The 14,187-nt window shown below is 40.4% G+C and overlaps 1 protein-coding gene across 4 annotated transcripts in view; it reads right to left on the minus strand.

Moving 5' to 3' along the window:
• Positions 1-14,187, minus strand: part of GPAM (glycerol-3-phosphate acyltransferase, mitochondrial) — a 60,080-nt gene that overhangs the window by 22,154 nt on the left and 23,739 nt on the right. For 2 of the 4 annotated variants that reach the window (XM_044240503.1, XM_044240505.1), the window contains exons 2-6: positions 10,021-10,151; positions 8,749-8,871; positions 4,934-5,007; positions 2,365-2,478; positions 473-619 (exon numbers count right to left, since the gene is read on the minus strand). In XM_044240503.1, coding sequence (XP_044096438.1) covers positions 473-619; positions 2,365-2,478; positions 4,934-5,007; positions 8,749-8,871; positions 10,021-10,122 — 560 coding nt within the window. In that variant the 5' untranslated portion in view covers positions 10,123-10,151. Of the gene's footprint in view, positions 1-472; positions 620-2,364; positions 2,479-4,933; positions 5,008-8,748; positions 8,872-10,020; positions 10,152-11,505; positions 11,571-11,840; positions 11,977-14,187 lie in introns of those variants that run through there. The other 2 variants (XM_044240502.1, XM_044240504.1) reach the window with 2 other exon arrangements.

A 14,187-nucleotide genomic window follows, 5' to 3' on the forward strand; every position in this document is an offset into this window, starting at 1 on the left:
TAAGAAAGATTAAGGCACCTTAAAAAGCCTACCATAGGGCTACTTCCCACAGAAGCTGAACAAGAATATAAAAAAGAATTTGGGGCACTTTGGTGCCTTGGTCGGTTAAATGTCTGCCTTCAGCTTCAGCTCAGTGTCTGCCTTCAGCTCAGGGTTCTGGGATCAAGTCCTGCATGGGATCCAGTCCCACATGGGATCAAGTCCCACACTGGGCTGGCTCCCTGCTCAGCGGGGAGTCTGCTTCTCCCTCTACCCTTCCCCACTTCTCATGATCTCTCTCTCCCTCTCTCATAAATAAAATCTTCTTAAAAATTTTAAAAAGAAATAAAATAAAAAGGAATGTCAACATCAGAATATGTCCAAACTTCCTTTGGACCAAAACCATTGTGCTGGGGAAGTCCAATGGTTCAGTCCCTGTTTGCTCAAAACAGGACGGTTATCACTGAAAGCTTTTTGCTTTGCCTTTGAATACCTGATCATCGTTGGTGAGACAGTGGCAACCATTTCTTGAAGGATCCTTTTGGCTTTCTTTCTCACTTTACTGATGGCTTTTGATTGCTGCTGAGCAGAACCATCAGGGTTTAGTTCAGCAGCCACTTCTGCAATTGCCTCTTGTACTCTGATTGGAAAACAAAAAGACAATGTAACTGGCTCTATGCTACATTCTGCATTCGGTATTTTCTAAATCATAGCTATAAACCACAAAACGAAATATGTTTTCTTAATATGTGATTAACATGAAAATAAGCTCAAGTTAGATATGTTTTGTTTGGTTGCCTGTTAAATACTAAGGACACTATATTCCTAAATCAGTGAATCCCTGAGGAATCTGGAAGGCAGCTTTAAGGAAAAAAAAAAAAAAAAAAGAATTTAACTCAAATTCACTGGGTAATGGCTACATGAATTTGAATGTTTCAGATATTCTGCAGGAGATACAAAGTTACACTCTAGCAGAGGGGAGAAAATGAAGTTACCCCTTTAGGTATATAACTCAGAGGTATCTAACCAAAATCCACTGCCAAAGTAAGATGTGATTTTTCTTTTAAAGACTTAATGTATTACTCATTTATGGTGACTTTATTAATAGAATGATATGTAAAACTCTCTAGAAAGGATCGAAGAGGGGCATAAATATTTACACGTGTTTTTCCATATCAACCCTGTAATTTAAGAAAGGCACATCTCAAGATAAAACAACACAGAGCTATAAGCAGTGAAGTAAGAGGTAAGATTTAATCTAGTTGTGTAAATTTTCCATGTGATTTAGGGAAGAACACATGAGGTTAAACCTCCTTAAATCATTTAATATCCTAGTTATTAGTCAAACTATCTGGATGGAATGAAACATAGTTGGAGGTTTTTACCTAGAAAATAGAATATACTATAACCCAAAGGGTTTCAAATAATTACGTTTTCTCCCTCTGTTGCTACTGATTTTAGAACAGCCCACAGCAAAACCCTACATAGCTCCCTAAGTCATTAATACAACAGACTATTCTACTGGGCCCTGATGCACCCTAGGCTTATTCTTTTAATACCTTTATTTCAATCTGGACAGGAATTTTTTACAAGTAATTGAAAAGATTATTAAATCTCCATTATCGACTATTTATTCATTCATTCAATAAACATTTATTGAGTACCTACTATATGCCACCACTGTTCGGACCTCAACAACCACACTACAGGGCCTCCATTTCTAAGCAGTCTTTCAAACCACTCCGGCCTCTGGCTCCCCAAATCCAGGTAGACATCTTACCACAGCAACACTAATGAGGCAGATCAGAGACTGATCTTCATGCCAACTCCCAGAGCCTAACACCTAAACTTGAGAATGATTTATTTCCCCACTCCACGTGAGTTCAAGTTGGATAACTCTCCCACTTGTAGGCAAGCTCATCTGCGAGCAAGGACAGAATCTTATTCTCTTAAAATTTTTAGTAAGGACTTCCTAGCACAAGAATTTGTGCCTAGGTACTCAATAACTATTTGACAGAAATATCAAATGTTTCTCTTTGGGCTGTAATGACAGGAAACATAATGTCCCAAACATTCATATTACAGAAAACTTAACAGAGAACTGGAAATATGTGCATCTCTGAATTTCAACTCACCTTCACATATGACTAATCCATTCAATCGCTAATGCATAAAACAAGATTGCTTTTCCCAAAACCATCTGTTCTCCTACCTTTCCTTGCTTTCCTTTGAAGTTTAACATTTAACATTTGGAAATGGGAATCCTCTTGAAACAGAGTCCCAGAGAAACTAAAGGTTAATAAAGGAAGGCAATTCCTACCCTACTCCCTCTCCTGCCCCCCCAATCCCTGCTTCTTCCCTTTATAACAGTATCCCCACCCTTACCTAGTGCTGTTCAGTACATTTTCAGCCACATTGGTGGCAAACATGCCTTTATGGACATCTCGCTCTTGAACAAAAAGCACGTAGGAAAGACGTCTTGCAAGCCATCCTCGGTGCCTGCAACGTGAAAAAGATTTAGCACAGAAGTAGTCTAGGAAGACCTAAAACAAACTGATTGACTTGTTCAGCAGTTTCCCTGCTGTAAAAGCAAAGCCTTGTTTCATCTATTCCTGAAATTTGGTGTTCTCCTATAGCAAATTCTCCTAAGTAGTTCAGGATGATCTACACAGATAATTGCATTCCTTGTATCTTTCATGTACTCTCAACTAAAATTTAAACTTGGAATCTGTGTACTAAAATGTTTGAAAGATGTTACTCTGCCAAATAATTAACCAAACATAAAAGCAAAAGAAAGAAAAATGTCTTTTTTTATTAATACGTTTTTTAGGGACGCCTGGGTGGCTCAGTGGGTTAAGCCGCTGCCTTCGGCTCAGGTCATGATCTCAGGGTCCTGGGATCGAGTCCCGCATCGGACTCTCTGCTCAGCAGGGAGCCTGCTCCCTCTCTCTCTCTCTGCCTGCCTCTCCATCTACTTGTGATTTCTCTCTGTCAAATAAATAAATAAAATCTTTAAAAAAAAAATACGTTTTTTAAAAGCAAGTATGCTGAATGCTATATACATAAGCTATATTAACCTAGAGCTATGAACTATAAAGAGAGCATTCAGAAGTCTTTCCTAATGAAGGGCCAATTTTTTTTATTAAAGGTAATTTTCTTTTTCAATCTAAGGTCATCACTGACTCTCATACTGAATTGACAGAGCTGATTGTTGAGAGGAGTCAAGGATAACTCAAGCATGGTCTAAACATTTGTACACTGGGTTTATGAAGCCAGAAGTTCTTACATTCTTCCCCCCAACATTTGACATATCTAAGGGATATGACCTATTCCATTGGTTTTGATAACTATTTTATTTATATGGGAGCTTGGGGACAGAAACCTCAGAATAACAATGTCACGAACCTTCATATGCAATGATTTGAAAACATTTATAATGATTACATAATGCCTCATTATCATTTCACCCATAAAGACATTCAAATGGACAGATTTCAAATATAAATTCATGAATTCTGAAAAGCCTTCAGTTAAGGAAAAGTAACCGGGGGAAGAACTACTGATGAATCACTAGTTCCTTCACCTCTTTTCCTGACATTCTCTTTTTCTACCTCCTTTCCCTTGTCTCAATTACCTGCAAACTTGACCCACTATGTTAAATGTTTAATTCTAAATTCTTCCTTGAGTGAACACTTTCACAATAGTTAATGGAATGTGTGAAGTCCCAGCTCTTGATGAAATCCATCTGCAATGGATTGAAAGCTATGTACGTGTGTAGCAAAGTATCCAGGCTTTGTTTCATTTGACACACAGAGACGTGAAGTAGCCAGCTCAGCTACACAGGGCAGCTTGACACACAGACTGGTTTCAGATCACCTAGACCATACAGTGCACGCTTTGTTTTCCTAGCTGCCTTCAACTACGGACAACAAATGGACCCTGTGGCTTCATACATAAAATGGCTACTTACATAAACAAGAAGAGACTATGACATCCCTTTTCTTAGGTGAAGTCAAAAAGGGGGGAAAAATCAGGGGGCTAGAATTTCTCTTCTCTCCTTTAAATTTAAGACAGAGAGAGAAGGGTAGCATGGGAATAGGAAAAAATAAGTCCTTTGACTTTGGTTCTATTAAAAAAAAAAACCCTTTTATATGCAGGTATTGTCAGGCTCACTTACGATCTCATCACCAAAATATGATCAGTAATAGCAGAAAGCCTTCAAATTTAAGTATTTGACTTCTTGGATCAATTTTCACAAAATTTCAAGCATGTCTCATCACCTGAACCTACCGCTGACCTTTTCCAGGCATTCACTCTTAGAATTAATTATAAGAACAGGCAGTATTTTTGGCTGTCATTCTCTCCTGCCTCACAGACATTCATACAACCTCCCCTCCCCCATCCCTTACCCCTTAGCCTAGATTCACATAAAACAAAGCCTCTTTTCTCTCACTGGGATGCCTAACAGCCCATTCCCAAGTGCCTGATATCTGGAAGAATTCTAAAGAAAGCCTTAAGCTAGTAATAAAATGAAAACACATTTATTCACTACAGGGACACATCTTCTAAAACTCCATAGATTAGGCTGATTTCAATTTTTAAGCATAAAATAATAATAATAGATCATAAGACATTTGAACTTACCCTTTCCTCAGATAAATCTTTATCACGTTTTGGCACACTTCAGATATAAAATCAATATGCAAACAAAAAGAGAAAGCTATAAGTGGTATCTACACTCTCATGAAATAGTTACTATATAATTACATAGTAGTAATAGTAACTGATCTCTCAGGGGACTGTGCTGCTTCTGATTTTTAGATAACACCTCTTGTGTCAGAACTCAATTCTATTAATTCTCAAAAAGATGAAGAAATTCCTCTTAGAGTATAGCCATTGATTATTATAGTTATTCTTTTGTGATGCATTAGAAATAAAAGAAATTTCTTTTTACCTTGTGTGAGTTTCATTGATATAAATAACATTCCGCAAACCCAAAGATGGAATACTGGAGTTGAAAAATTTATCCTATATGAAACAAAATAAATGTAGACATGAGTATATGACCGGATGGCTGGTGAAGAGCTCACATTACTGGATAACTTTTATTAAGTAAAAAGTTAAGGATTGCTTCAAAAATTACTGGATAACTTTTATTAAGTAAAAAGTTAAGGATTGCTTCAAAAAAAAAAAATCTGGGACGCCTGGGTGGCTCAGTTGGTTGGACGACTGCCTTCGGCTCAGGGCGTGATCCTGGAGTCCCGGGATCGAGTCCCGCATCGGGCTCCCAGCTCCATGGGGAGTCTGCTTCGCTCTCTGACCTTCTCCTCGCTCATGCTCTCTCTCACTGTCTCTCTCTCTCAAATAAATAAATAAAAAATCTTTAAAAAAAAAAATCTAAGAGATGAAGAAAAATTATGTTTTATTGAAAAGTATTTTTTAGTCTTCAAAGAAGGTCAACCTTTCAGAAATAAGGCTTACCACCTTGCAAAGGAAATTTTGCCTCCCTTTCCTGCCTCACTTCCTACCTCTAACCCAAAAGAGTTGAAGCTACTGAGAGCTTATTAAATCATTGATGGGAATACCGGAGTTTTCATGGCTTTCCAAATGCAAAAATAGCATGCTAAGTACCATGTAGTTATCATTAGGTTATTTAATATGGCAATAATTCTGACACAATAATTATCATCCCCATTTTACAGACGGGAAAATTGAGGCTGAGGGCAGTTTTAATATTCAAATTTACATCTTGGTCGAAAAAGTACAGTCTTTATCTCTCTAAAACGACTGTTTACTTAATTGAAAAATATATGGCTAAAGGTCACTCTCTTTACAGGAAACCTTAAAGGATAACTCAGAGATAGGTCTTCTGGAAAGAGAAAGTCTGTAGTTTTATCAGTGTGGACAAAAAGGTGAACATTCCACAAATAAATCCTGGGAAAACATAACGTACCTTCAATAGAAGATATAGAAATATTTACGTGGAATCTCTTTAAAGATGAGGAAACAGGATATTAGAGAAAGGGAAAGGGTAGCAAATATCAAAAAATTACTAGGAAAGTACTGTTTAAAATTATTATAAATAAACATGTCATGAAAGAACTTTAAGATCAAGTTCAACCCCATCAGGTACTGTATTTAAACAAAAAATCAATTATTTATTGTACAACTCCTCTATGCCCACCCTAAAACACCCCTGCCACCACTACCACCACCAGATAATTTCCTATACTCTCTTCTGATTTAAGAACACATTAGAGTCAGGACGCCTGGATGGATCAGTTGGTTGAGCTTCATACTCTTGGCTTTGGTTCAGGTCATGATCGCAGTGTCCTGAGATGAAGCCTCGTTGGGCCCTGTGCTCAGCAGAATCTGCTTGGGATTTTCTCTGCCTCTCCTTCTGCCCCTCCCCCATGCTCACACATGTATGCATGTGTGCTCTCTCTCTAAAATAAATAAATCTTCTTTTAAAAAAAGAACACATTAAAGTCAAGGTATTATTTTGATCTTTTAAGCATTTGAAATTAGAATTAGATAAGATGTTAGTCTAAAAAGAAAAGCCATATGATCATTTATTTAAATTTGTATTTCTGGGGCACCTCGGTGGCTCAGTAGGTTGAGCCTCTGCCTTCGGCTCAGGTCATGATCTAGGGGTCCTGGGATGGAGCCCCACATCCGGCTCTCTGCTCGGCAGGGAGCCTGCATCCCCCCTCTCTGCCTACTTGTGATCTCTCTCTGTGTGTCAAATAAATAAAATCTTTTAAAAAAAATTGTATTTCTACTGGCCTACTAATCTGAACTGGCCTTATTCTTAGACTAGAAATATCATGGTCATACAATTCTACCAAATTCCCACAACAAAGCACTTGTGATTTAAAAGGAACAATATTTATAATTTAGACATTCTTGAGCAGACCAGAATATTTAACATAAATTGCTTGGGTCCCACACAAATCTTTCCCAAGTTAGTGAATCCCTTTATAGCACTCAGAATTCTACCTCCTGCCAAGCCGACCCTGAGTAGAAAATTCACACAACACGGTTAGCTATCCACAGATCATAAGTAATGTCTGTAAATGAAAGGCACTCAAATGGCAAAATTTCTGTCCTGATAACTGGCCCATCCCAGAGAAAGCGTTAACATCCAGGTATACTTTTAAAAGGTAACTCTACTGCCCAAGAACACAGCCAAATTCGAGTCTACATTCCTCGGCTAACTCGCCCCCCTAGCAAATTACCAGCAGAGGCTTGGCTTCCATCCAACTGACTCTTCTCAAATACGACACTGTAATGTGGAAGATTTTGCATGATGTGTGTTTATTTCACCAAAATACAAACAAATCTATACATGTTCTATTTAAAATCTTCATCCTAACATTTTATTTTTAAAAGATTTTATTTGAGAGAGAGAGAGAGAGAAAGCGTATGTGTGTTTGAGCAAGTACGAGCAGCGGGGAGGGGCAGAGGGAGAGGGAGAAGCAGATTCAACACAGGACTCGATCCCAGGACCCTGAGATCATGACCTGAGCAAAAGGCAGATGCTTAATGGACTCAGCCATCCAGGCACTGCTTATTTTATGTTTTAAAAATATCTGATTTAGTTTGAGTGGGGAGAAGAGAGTGAGAGAGAATCTCAAGCACACCCCACAGACTCCATGCCGAGCACAGAGCCTCTTCCAAGCACAGCTCCATCTCATAACCCTGAGATCATGACCTGAGCAGAAATCAGGAGTCAGATACCTATCTGACTGAGCCACCGAGGCACCTCCATCCTAAGATTTTAGTAAGCAACCCTCACTATCACAGTCAACAGACACCCACACTCCCTATCCATCCCCCCCAACAGAAACTTAGAAAAAGGAGAGTGGGGCAAAGTCACAGCTTTAAAACTTCACTCTGTCCTGCTATTTCTTGCTCATCTCACTAGGATTTTAACCGTGAGTCCAAAGTTCAACATCTAGGGGCCCCTGGGTGGCTCAGTGGGTTAAATCCTCTGCCTTCGGCTCAGGTCATGATCCCAGATCGATGCTGGGATCGAGCTCTGCATCGGGCTCTCTGCTCAGCGGGGAATCGCTTCCCCCTCTTTCTCTCTGCTTGCCTCTCTGCCTACTTGTGATCTGCCAAATAAATAAATAAAATCTTTAAAAAGAAAAAAAAAAAGTTCAACATCTAGGAGTTATACGAAGGTTCCCACCACCTCTTTAGAATTAAGGAAGTCATGCGATTGATGAGCGCTGGATATTAAGTACCTAACAAATCACTGCACACCACACCAAAAACGAATGATGTACTACGTATTGGCTAACTGAACTTAAAAATAAAAAATGAAAAAAGAAGACCGATCTAAAAGTAAGATCTGTTCTTCTGAAGTCATTCTAAACCGGGAAAAAAAAAAAAAAAAAGTGTGTTTTTGGCCTCCCTGCTCAGCAGGGAGTCTGCTTCTCCCCCTGCTTTCTCTCTCCTTGTCCTCTCTCCCTCTTTCAAGTGTGTTCCCATTCTCTCTCTCAAATAAATAAAATCATAAAAAAACAAACTAAACTAAAAAAGAACCAAATTATCACTTAGCACCAACTGTTTGACCACTATTTACTGAGTAAATGAATGGAAAGAAAAACTGAGTCACCATCACTACTTGGAATATTTGGTTTATAAACATGGGTGAAGTTCTAAAAATGAATTAAGTTCATTAAGACTATCCAATAATAAAATTCACACAAAGTTGGAATTTCACTCTGTTTATTAAAGGTCAACAAGCAGTAACATTCTTACCCAGCTCTGAGGAGTACAGGAATAACAACATCTTCCAACAAATGGCCTTTTCCGGCTCATTAGGCTTTCTTTCCATTTTAAGGTTGCAGATCTGAAGACAGTAGGTCTGAAACCACACTCACCCTAAAAAATGTAATGGGGGAAAAAAGTGTCTGAATGGCAAGAGGACCGTATTTGTCCACCTGATCTTGAAAACTAAGATATTTCAGAAATAAGAGAAACCTAGACTTGGGTTTTGTTTGATAACAAGTTTCTCGAGAGTGATTTTCCTTCATGGTACTGCTCCCCTGCATCATCAACACTTGAAACACAACTTGGAACATAAGCAAAAATTGAGAACCTAAGAACAGTAGTAGCCAGCAAGGACTACTGCACACTCAAAGGTTCAAAACCAGTTAAGCAAGGTTAAAAAGCCCGTGAAAGCAGCAGGATGAACAAAACCAGACTCCTGGATCCATATGCTAACAGTTCATCTTGTTCCTCTTCAACCACAGACTCCCACAAAAGTAGTACAAAGTCTTAGCTTTGGGATATGAACATCTAATGAACTCAATGAGCAAAATGTTTAGAACAGAGGAGCAGAATTTGAGCTAGGATTTAAACTCTATGATTTAAATTTTAAACTCTGTTGTCAGGCTAAAGGAATGTTCTATAAATTTACCTTGTTTTTTATTCAAAGTAAAATATTTTAAGCTGCGTATAATAACTTGTTCATCAGTTGCTCATATCCCACTGAAAACAACATTCTCAAAAATAAGTAAAAAAAATCCCAAAACTTCCCATCATTTTTTATATAAAGTAGATAGTGTTTAAGAAATATTTTAAACATGCCATATTATGTCAAAATAGAAAAAAAAATACAAAATGCAAGTCCTTTGAATTGATTTTCATACTAAATTTCCTATTTTTTTTAAAAAACCCTTATTTCCATTACAAGATTCATACTTATTACAGAAAATAGACACAGAAATTATCTTTATAAGTACACTACCCAAAACAACTCCTAGTAGGTTCTTTTTTCTTTGCAAAGTATTTTGCTTTTTAACACAATCACTGTGCTTAAATATCTCATCCAATTTCTTCTTCCCAATTAACAAAAAAATCTTAAGAATGTTTAAATATTAGGCTCCATAAACATATCTTCTAACAGCTGGAGGCAGTCTCTTTAACTATTAACCTCTATTTGATATTATATCGCTTCCAGCTACCTTCATAAACAACACTGAAACAAACATCTTTAGGTTGAATGCTTCTAAAATGTATGAAACTTACCCATTCCTCATTTACATGCTTACATCGACCAACACTGTATTCTGATGAATTTGGCAGATAAGAAACATCTATTGTGCCGAGGGTCAGTGCAGATTCATCCATGTCACAAAAGGTAACTCCCAAATCATGTGCTATAAAAAATATATGCCATTTAAATTAATGACTAATACAGAGAGTAAAGACCAAAACTCAAAATTCTGACCTCAACATTATTTTGATCCATCATAGGATGTCAAATGAACTACTGGTGGATTTGCACCATGTTTAGTCAATGTGTAAAAGCAGACTTTGATGTATTTAAACTCAGCAACTCTGGTAGACCATTCTGATATTTTTTTTTAATCAAAATGTGTAACTTTATATTTCCTGAGCAAAATAGCCACGAACGTGCAAGGGTAAATAACAGCTTATTTGAGGTAGGTGACAAAGAATTATTTCATTTGCATTAACAACTGGGAGGTTCCTGGGAGGATGAAGGTATGTGTTTAATTAAGTAGAAGTTACATATATGTGCACAAAGAGATAATTTTTTAAAATTATGTGCTGGAATTCTTGGTCATACATAATATGCAGTGTAAAAATGGTGAAGGCAAAGAGGGAACCTTTAGAGTTTCCCACTTAAAGTGAATTAAATTCTCAGATTTCTTGTGATACCTTAAGTGCAATGATATTTGCATTTTTAATACACCTACGAAGTTCTAAATCAAAACCACACCGTCTTGAAATATCTGATTTAAAAGTTTTCATCATTTTCAATAAGGCTTTTCGTACCCTAATGGAAAATGTTCATTAACAGTGAACTGCTAAAGAAAGCAGAGATTAACCTAAAACACAAAAACTCCCTAACATAATTCTCAAATTGCTTTAGCTTTTGACTATTTCTCACCCTGCCTTAAATTATTCCTTTAAAACTATGAAAGGTCACGTCCGGGGTAACAGCGTTACTTCCCATATGGGTTTGCTGCGGTGATTACTATTCTCAGCACAACCATAGAGTACGTCCTTAACAAATGAACATGACATCAACCTAACCTAATAGGCCAGTTGAGACGATAGCAAAGCAATGCACCTGGCCTGAAAGCTCTTCACTATTATGAAATAAATCAGCTATCAGTTTCAGAAGCAGAATGTAGCTACAACAGGGGGAGCTCCATTGCTGCCTGAGAAAAAGAAGTCGCTGCTGGCCCCAGCCATGGGAGTAGTGGAGGGAGAGTCGGGTGCCAAAAGGAAGTCACGGTTCGCTCCTCCCTCCCTACAGCGTTTATCCAAGGTCGAGAACTAAAACGAAATCTGGACGCGCCAGACTATTAGCTGAGGGGAACCAACTTTTAAAGGAACAGAGATATGGGGATCAGCTCTTAGGCCAAACATCCACAAGTTCGAATCCCCCACTGCTGACCATCTGTGCTGACTTTGAACAAGTTGCTTAACTTCTACGCCTTGGTTTCCCCATCTGGAACATGGGCATATTATGATAGATCTTACCTCCTGGGGTTGCTGGGAGGGCTGGACAGTACCTATAACGCGCCTAACACAGCGTCTGGCACACGGCGTGCGCTCAGGCCAGTCACTGTTAAGTGTCATAGGACTGTCCCCAGCACAAGCCCCAGCTGCCTGAAAGCCAATGCCCCCACGATGCCTTCAGGGGCGTACGCTACTCAGTCCACAGGAACCTCCGTCCCGCCCAGGGGAACCCATGCCGCAGCCCGACCCCCATCCCCACGAGCCGGGCCCATTTCTCAGGGGGAGTCCTGCCGCTCCGGGGAGATGGACAACCTGCCGGCGTGGCGCCGGGTCCAGCGGAGAGGGCGACGACGCACCTGTCGCGGCGCTCTGGGCCCGAGCAGCGTCCCGCAGCCGCGCTCGCCCTCGCGGTCCGCACCGGCAGCTCCGCCAGCTCCGGCTTCCGCCCCTGCAGCTGCCGGCACTTCAAGTCTCCGCCGGTGCTGCGGCAACGTCGCGTTCCGATGACGCAACCGGCGCCCGCCAGTGAGCGGAGCCTCGGCGAGTCCGTCGGCCCCGGGCTGGGCGCGGGAATGGTGGCGGCGGGGAGGGGCGGGGGTAGCGCTCCCGGGCTCCGCGTGCGGATCGGCGTGGAACCTGTGCACGCCAGGGCCCGGTGGGGCCAATAATAGAGAGTGAGTGCCTAATCGGTTACTCTGCCTCGGTGCTGAGTCACGTGCAGGTGTTGTGCGCGCGCACGCTGCGCGCTCGTGCACGCGCGCCTCGGGCTACATTGTGTCGATTCTGCCCATCTGGAAGTCTGTCCCGGTCTCAGGCTCTTTTGGGAAAGTTCGCTTGGGCTCTTTGGTTCCCGTGTGCATGTGTGGTCTGTCATAGGAGATTTGTAAGAACATGCCGAAATTGTTAGGGTTGGGGAGGTGGGGATTGGGAGCGACCCTGTTGTGTAATTTCTGTAACAATGACTGAGTGCGTTGGAACAGAATGAGTTGAAAGAGAAACAAGGCTTGAAAGAGCCGGAGTCCAAATTTGCCTACCTTTAATTCTTCATGGGCACAAAGAAGTTCTTTCACAATATTCGTCATGCCATTGACAAGGCCAGTGATTATCAAGAATATTAGTAATTTGGAATGCAAAGGATCACCTTTTACACGCACCTTAGCAACAAGCATTAAGTTTGAACCAGCACATGGGAATACAAAGATGATTAAGTCATAATATAGTCCCTGATCTCACACCCCTGCCACAAGTCTTCATCAGCTCTGCACACATTAACCCTAACCCTCTCATGGAAGCATATCTTCCATGTCCTCCCATCGAAAACCATCCAGAGCTCTCACAGCCCAAATGCCCAAGCCTGGCAGATAAGACCTCCTCTACTTTCCCCACTGTTCTCCAGTAGAAGCTCCTACTCCAACCTCTCTGGTTGTCCCTCATCAAACCATGGGCTCCCATACTCCTAATTGTGCTCACACCACATTTTCCTAAATTCCATAGTTCCCTCCTGAACTAGGTCTCCAAGCCTACCTACCCTAATCTCTCCAGCCCTCAGTAATCACACCCTTCTGTGAAATCTCACAGATTTACTGCAGTGCCACACCTTGGGTCTTTATCAATATATGTCATTCTTCCATAACGTTATGAACTCATCATCAATGTCAGTGACTTGTCTCAGTCTCTTAGCTAATACAATAGCACTGTTGTAATAAACAATAAATATTGCTGAAACTGAGGAGCAGGAAGGAAAACAAGAATTCCTTTCCTTGAACTTTCTACATCTAAGTCCATCTCAAAATGCAGAGGTGGCCTTTTAAAACAATCCAAAACTGTAGAAGTAGCTATTCATATGGGGGGAAAAAAAGACTGAGCTGGTTTGAAGTTGAAGCCTGCCTCTATTCTACCCCACACAGACCTTAACTCTGAGTTAAGCACTGAGTACTCAAGGACTGTGTTGACAAGAATGCAATGAATTCTAATCCCCCAACATCATGACATTTTGTGTATAGATTACCGGTCCCTAACAAAAAAGAAAAAAAAGGGGAGGGGGACAAAGGAAAGTCTCAGAGCTTGAAGTCATAGCTAAAGAAAAAGTGATGAGAAATGACGTAGAGAGAGTACTGCAGGAATGCAAATGGAAGGCAGGGGGAAAAATCAGATTATCTTACACAGACCTTATTTGTAGGCAACTCTTCTGTAACACACATTGCACAAGGATGTACTGTACTTGCAGGAGATGCGGATTGCTGTGCAAGATGTTTCAGGTTACCTAATGGGAACTGTTTTGGAAACAGTTGACACAGCAATCTGTTTTATCAACAGAATAACGATCATTTATAGTAATCCAGTCTAGCCAGCCGAGATGGAACAACATTGACTGAATTTACTCTCTTACTAAAACAACTAAATAAAGTAAATAAATAGGCAGAAATGCAGAACAGTGGTGCATAAGGGAGAGCAGATGAATGAGGTGAGCACTCGGATTGCCTCTGCTTACCGCCTGAGAGAGTGGCCAGGAAGCAGTGCAGAGAGGGGGATCAAGGAAGAGCTAAACAGACAGCCTGAGTTGAGGAAATAGAACTAGGAGACTGGGAAAGGCAAAACAGTGGGAGCTGGGGGTTGAGTGCCGAGAGAAGAGAACTATAGAGTGAAAGGAGCTCTGGAGACCTACAGAAGGCCTTGTTCATCTTCAGCTGATTAAGTGTGTGA

Source organism: Neovison vison, chromosome 2, assembly GCF_020171115.1.
Source record: "Neovison vison isolate M4711 chromosome 2, ASM_NN_V1, whole genome shotgun sequence".
Lineage (NCBI taxonomy): Eukaryota > Metazoa > Chordata > Mammalia > Carnivora > Mustelidae > Neogale > Neogale vison.